Source organism: Protobothrops mucrosquamatus, unplaced genomic scaffold, assembly GCF_001527695.2.
Source record: "Protobothrops mucrosquamatus isolate PMUCROS unplaced genomic scaffold, P.Mucros_1.0 scaffold1108, whole genome shotgun sequence".
Taxonomy (NCBI): domain Eukaryota; kingdom Metazoa; phylum Chordata; class Lepidosauria; order Squamata; family Viperidae; genus Protobothrops; species Protobothrops mucrosquamatus.
Genome location: NW_015387328.1, coordinates 151,080 through 157,885, shown reverse-complemented (window position 1 = coordinate 157,885; position 6,806 = coordinate 151,080). Strand labels below are relative to the sequence as shown.

The following is a 6,806-nucleotide window of genomic DNA, read 5'->3' as shown; positions in this document are numbered from 1 at the left end:
GACAGAGAGGACCGCTGGTTTGAAAGGGGTCAAAGAGGCCGTCCGTGTCAAATTTGAACAGCCCTCTCTCAACAGAGGGGGAGGGATACGACATCATTTATCTCCAGTCTATAACACAGTCCTTTCAGAAGACTTCACACCCATTTGCACTATTCAGGTGACACCCCTGAGGACACACACAAACCTCCAGGTGGCCTCAACAACTCTTTAAAGCAGTGATGGCGAACCTTTTAGAGACCGGGTGCCCAAAAACCGCCCTGCACCCAGCCTGCCCTTGCTCTGCCCTCCCACCCCTCACCCTGCCCGCTCTCGGGGACCATCCATGGCCCGCCGCAGATCACGCAGGTGGCCCTGCAGCGCCATGATGGCCATGCCTTCCTCCAGCGCCCCACAGCATCATCTGCTGCCCAGCTGTCATGTGTTTGGCTGCGCTGCTCTGCCCGGGCGGCACCCGGGGGTGACTCTCCTCTGGGGGGGGCTGCTGATGAGGAAGGGGGGGCGGGGCTGGGGCAATGGCATGTGTACCCACAGAGAGGGCTCCGAGTGCCGCCTCTGGCACCCGTGCCATAGGTTCGCCACCACTGCTTTAAAGTATGCAAATATCCAGCTGTCTGCAAGGAGTATAAATCCTTCCATTTCCCCACCATCCAGTCAGAGCTGAAGAAGCTTCTTGGATGAGAAGCAAGAAAAACAAGAAAGTCCAGTTGTCTCCTGAAAAGGCACCTTTGGGACAATTGTGACTTGGAGGACTGAGAATCTCCATAGACCAGGGGTAGGCAACCTTGGCTCTTTTAGGACTCGTGGACTTCAACTCCCAGAATTCCTGAGCCAGCAGGGCTCAGCATGGAAACCTCTCCCTTTTCCCTCAGCATGGCTGGCTCAGGAATTCTGGGAGTTGAAGTCCACAAGTCTTAAAGTTGCCAAGGTTGAGGACCCCTGATATAGGGCATGGGTAGGCAACCTTGGTTCTTTTATGACTCGTGGACTTCAACTCCCAGAATTCCTGAGCCAGCCATGCTGAGGGGAAAGGGAGAGGTTTCCATGCTGAGCCATGCTGGCTCAGGAATTCTGGGAGTTGAAGTCCACCAGTCATAAAAGGGCCAAGTTTGAAGACCCCTGGTTTAAATATTTAAATGTTTTTTCCTCACAGTCATGTAATCAAAATTCAGGCATTTGGGCAGGGGTAGGCAACCTTGGTTCTTTTATGAGTGGTGGACTTCAACTCCCAGAATTCCTGAGCCAGCCATGCTGAGGGGAAAGGGAGAGGTTTCCATGCTGAGCCGTGCTGGCTCAGGAATTCTGGGAGTTGAAGTCTCCAAGTCCTAAAAGAGCCAAGGTTGCCTACCCCTGGTGTAGGTAATTCATCAATTCTCTCCAGTTTCCACTAACCCTCCTTTTCTTCTGGTTTTAACCAATACCTGATTTTGTAGAAGGAAAAGGGGCTCAGCAGGAGACACCATTGACAGCAATCTCCCTCTTCATTCCTTTCCGTTGCAGAATTGTTTCCGATCCAAATGGAGGGGGTGAAATTAACAGTAAACAAAGGTCTCAGCAACCACTTCCAGGTAAGAGTGACTGTGCCGCTTCGGTGGCTTGGCAAGTCAGCGACAGAGTGGGCAAGCTGTAGCCCCCTCCAGATGCTCAGTTCCGCCGCCCAGCAATCCAGTGGCTTGGCAGATGTTGCAAAGATCTGGAGGGGCGTGGCTCCCAGTGCCTGGAGGAAGGATTAAATTAATTCCATACATTCATTCGGCTTTTTTAACGGCTTGCTTTCCTTGACAATTGCCTGCAGGCAATCAACAATCCCGACACAAATGCCGCATTCTTAATTGTCATCAAAATTCCCTGGTTCCTCCTCCTCAGTATTTCCCTTCCACCCAGGCTTTTGGCCTTCAGTCCATTAATCAGTAACATTTATTCCACTAACGGCCAGCAAAATTCAAAAGAACAAAAACAGAGCGAAGCAAATAAATGCAATTATATATTAACCACCGGTTGGTATATTCATTCATTCATTCAATGCCAGCTGGTATATTATTTTTATATCTTATCAGCTCTAGCCAGCACGAGCAGGGGAGAGGGATGATAGGCTTTGTAGTCCGCCTCTGGAGGGCCATGCATTGCCCGTTTCTGCTTTCAGGGTTCCACTTTTTCACTGCACAACGGGGAATAACGTGCAGGTGGGCTCCTGTGCACGTTTTACTGGAAAACCATTGAGTTTAGGGTGGCTTACTCTGAAGTAAGTATTCCCACGTCACCAGTGAGTCCAAAACAGAGGTGAGGGTCTTCAGTCTCAGATGGCAGACACTCCCTGTCTCTCCCCCACCCCCTATTTTAACTTATTTTACACTTCACCGCTTTTTTGGGGATAAAAGTCACAAAGGAATGGGCGAGCTCTGATGTAGACACTGCTACGTCTGTGGTGACGCTGATGGGACAAGTCTCATTTTTCCAGTGTGTTTGTCCAGGGTCTTATATGCTGCTCCTTTTGGGTGCACAAGCTTAGTTCCCAAGCACGCTTAGTTTTCAAGGATCTTGCTGTGTGATCACCTGGTGGTGTTTCTTCCTCGCCTTGGCTAACCGTGGTGCATGTCTGCCTGGACACCTGCTTCTAGATGTTCTATTCTGACCTGAAGGTTCCTCCTGTTTCTTTCTTCAGGTCAACCATACAGTGGCTCTCAGCACAGTCGGCGATTCCAATTATCACTTCGGGGCAACGTATGTCGGGACAAAGCAACTAAGCCCCACAGAGGTAGGTTTATACAATACCTACAGTAGTGGCCAACATTGTGGAAACCTTTTGGGAAAAAAGTGTATTTTTGAGGTTGGATGGCTAATAACACCACTTTTTTTTTGGAGTAGTGCCATAAAATTATATATCAATGGAAAGATAATTTAATCAAGAACGTAATGCAACAAAGTTTGTTCAATTAGCTGTACTATATTCTATGAAAAGTTATAGTCAAATAACCAGAAAAAAGAAGCACAACTTGCTTAGGTGGATCTCAGGTAGCTTTCCTTCATCTGATGGTAGCCAATGAGCATGAGTGTTTAGAGAGCCAAACAGGTGTCATCTTGTTTTGGCAATGAGCCAGTCAGATCACAGTAGGATCCAGTGATTGATGTCATGTATTGAAGCTGAGAGGAGGACATTTGTCAGTGTGTTATGGGATCGCTATCAAGTTGGTTGGGTTTTTTGGTGTTCTTTCATTGAGTGAGCTTGTAAAACGTAATAAAATTAAAGTCATGGTGCAAAGAGTTGACTGGTTGCCCAGAAAGCGATGTAAAATAGTATTATTAAGTGAACAAGGCTACAGTTATAAAGAAATTAGAAGAAAAATGGGTGGAAACTTAACCAAAGGGGGCATTTCTACGGTACACTTTTCCCAAAAGGTTTCCACAATTTTGGCCACTACTGTAATCAGGATGTGATTTATGCTGCTTAGATACCTCTTGAGTAGTATCTTAGTTGGATGTCTGTTTCCCCTTGTGCTAAGATCTCTCTTTTTTTTCCAATTTGAGCTGTTCATTTGCGGTTTTAGAACAGTGTTTCTCAACCATGGACACTTTAAGAGGGGTGGACTTCAACTGGCTGGGGAATTCTGGGAGTTGAAGTCCACACCTCTTAAAGTGGTTATGATTGAGAAACACTGCTAGGGGGCTAGGTGGGTCGTTAGCCAAACAACAAACAGCCTTAGCAGACCCTGCACTGAGTATCTGGTTGAGCCAGATGACCTCTGAGTTCCCTTCCGACTCTGACATTCTGTGAAACTTTAGAGGCAGCATCAGATTGTATGGCAACCTTCCACAGACCCTTTTTATATAAAAGAGCACGCAGGTAAAGTACAAATGGTAAAATGCAGATACAGTATAGAAGAGGCTTCCTAGGTCACGGAGGTGATCATTTCCCAATATATTATTACTTACCGAAATTATAAAACAAATGCGTAACTCATGTGCTTTTGAGGCACAGGTTGTCCTTGACTTGCAACCACAATTGGGATCAGAAATTTGATTGCTAAGCAAGCCTGTCGTTCAATGAATCACATGGTTTTTAAGCGAAACCAGCTTCCCCCATTGACTTTGCTTGCTTGTGGGAGGCAGGCTGGGAAGGTCCCAAATGGGGATCATGTGACAATACACGCCGTTTGCCAAACGCCTGAATTTTGATCCCGGGGATGCTTGTGTTGGTTGTGAGTCTCTTTTTTTTCCCGTGCCATTGTAACTTCAAACAGTTGGTTGCAAGTTGAGAACTATCTACAGATGCTTTAAGATGATAAAATATCAATATAAGTTGGGGACCGTGAGGACTAGAAGACCGCTAAGGTCCTTTCTAATTCTACTGTTCAAATATGCTGTTTCTTTTTCTCAGGCCTTCCCGGTGCTGGTCGGTGACATGGACAACAGCGGCAGCCTTAATGCACAGATTATCCACCAGCTCACAAATAAAATTCGGTCAAAGGTGGCTTTCCAGGTATGTGTCTTTGGGGCTGACACCAGCCCCCCCCCTCTGACAGTTAGAACAATTAATCAGTGGAACAACCTGCCTGCAGAAGTTGTGAATGCTCCAACACTGGACTTTTTAAAGAAGAGACTGGATAGCCATTTGTCTGAAATGGTGTATGTTCTCCTGCCTGAGCAGGGGGTTAGACTAGAAGACCTCCAAGGTCCCTTCCAACTATTCTATTCTAATTCTATTCTATTCTTCTCCATTCCATTATTCTATTCTATTCTATTCTTCAATCCATTATATTCTATTCTTCAATCCATTATTCTATTCTATTCTATTTTCTACTCTATTTTCTGTTCTATTCTGTTCTATTCTATTCTATTCTTCAATCCATTATTCTATTCCATTCCATTCCACTATTCTATTCCACTCTACTCCATTCCCTGTAAAATTTAGCCACGGTCGTTTCTTCCAGATATGCTGACTTAACATTGAATCTGTCCCTTCTAAGTCACAGGGAGTGGATTGTGTATGGCTTTGAGTTGTAGACAGGTGCCACCTTCCATTTCCAAAATACTTTTGGGAATCGCACTGTACATTTGTAATTGTGTCTAAATGTTTATTGCAAGATATCTAATTGGCACCCCCTGCTGGTCATTTCTCAGTGTCTTCCAAATAAGCATGTTTAACATTTATCCAGAGTTTGTGTGTCAGTACTAGATATTTGCCTTGTCTTTGCCTTTTATTACATGGTGGCATTTTAATGGCACATTAAAAAAAATCTCTAGCTGTTTGCCATTTTGAATATTCCCCTGAATGGAAAGCTAGCTGTGAATCCTACTAAATTTATTCATTTGCACGTTGGAACTAAATATGTTAGAATTTTTTTCTGAAGCCACAAACGTCTTTCCTCTGCATACTTCTTGAATTGGAGACGGGTGGGGTAGCAGTTTTATGGCAGGGCTTCATCCCAGGCTGAATTATATGCTTCTATCAGGTGGATTCTCCTTCCTTAACAATGGGGTGCCACCTTTTGGTACAGGGGACCCCCTTTGCTAGAACCCCCAATTGCAACAAGCTTAAAAACAAGTATTAAAATGTGAGCCCTTTGGTGCTCTCTGAGCTGGGTTGTTTTCTTGCAGACGTTTCATTACCCAGCTAGCTAACATCATCAGTGCTAGAAGGGGGGAGGAGGAGGGGGAGGAGGAGGAGGAAGAGGAAGAAGAAGAAGAAGAGGAAGAAGAGGAAGAAGAGGACAAGGAGGAAGAAGACGACGACTGGGGTCTTTGGTGTTCACTGAGTTTGGTGGTTTTCTTGCAGATGTTTCATTACCCAGCTAGCTAACATCATCAGTGCTAGAAGGGGGGAGGAGGAGGAGGAAGAGGAGGAAGAAGAAGAAGAAGAAGAGGAGGAGGAAGAGGAAGAGGAAGAGGAAGAAGAGGACAAGGAGGAAGAAGACGACGACTGGGGTCCTTGATGTTCACTGAGTTTGGTGGCTTTCTTGCAGATGTTTCATTACCCAGCTAGCTAACATCATCAGTGCTAGAAGTGAATGGCGTTTGCGAAGGAGGAGGAAGGGGGGGGGGCTGTTGGGTCCTTGGTGCTCTCTGAGCTTGGTTGTTTTCTTGCAGACGTTTCATGGCCCAACTAGTTAACATCATCAGTGCTAGGAGGGAATGGTGTTTTTCCTCTGTTTATATACTAGTGGTTTGCCCTGTGGGGGAGGTTTTCTTGGTGTTTCCTTGGTTCGTCTGTTGTCTACTCTTTGATTCTTTGAGTTAGTCATTCCTTGATTGGATTATTGTTTACTGCTTGACGGTTGGCTTAGTATTAACCTTGGTATTAATCCCTGCTTATCTGGGTGTTGATTGCTGGCCAGGAGGTATTGTGGGGTTTTTTTGCTTCCTTTGGGGCTTTTTTTTGATGGTTTCTTTTGAATGGTGTGTAGATGTTGTTTACAAAAGACCGACCGTCAAGCCGTAAACAATACCCCAATCGAGGAACTATCAAACCCCCTCTCCCTTCTAGAAATTATAATGTTCCCTAGTTGGGTCATGAAACGTCTGCAAGAAAGCAGCCAAGCTCCAGAGAGCGCCAGGGACCCCAACATCCTCTCCCGCCTTGCCCTCTTCCTTTAAAAACCCCACTGCCCTCCCTCTAGCACTGATGCTATGACTTAGTTTGGTCAAGAAACATCTGCAAGAAAACAACCCAGTTCAGAAAGCGTCAAGGATCCCGCTGTCGTGGTCACATCATCGTCTTCCTCCACTCCACAAACCCCCCCCTCCCTTCTAGCACTGATGATGTTCCCTAGCTGGGTCATGAAAGGTCTGCAAGAAAATACCAAGCTCGGAGA

At 45.8% G+C, this 6,806-nt stretch overlaps 1 protein-coding gene across 1 annotated transcript in view; it reads left to right on the top strand.

Annotated features, from left to right (window-relative positions):
• TOMM40 (translocase of outer mitochondrial membrane 40) overlaps nucleotides 1-6,806 on the top strand; it is an 11,662-nt gene that overhangs the window by 346 nt on the left and 4,510 nt on the right. Inside the window, exons 2-4 of the mRNA XM_015820281.1 lie at nucleotides 1,498-1,565; nucleotides 2,660-2,752; nucleotides 4,373-4,474. Of these exons, the coding sequence (XP_015675767.1) occupies nucleotides 1,498-1,565; nucleotides 2,660-2,752; nucleotides 4,373-4,474 (263 nt within the window). The remainder of the gene's footprint in view (nucleotides 1-1,497; nucleotides 1,566-2,659; nucleotides 2,753-4,372; nucleotides 4,475-6,806) is intronic.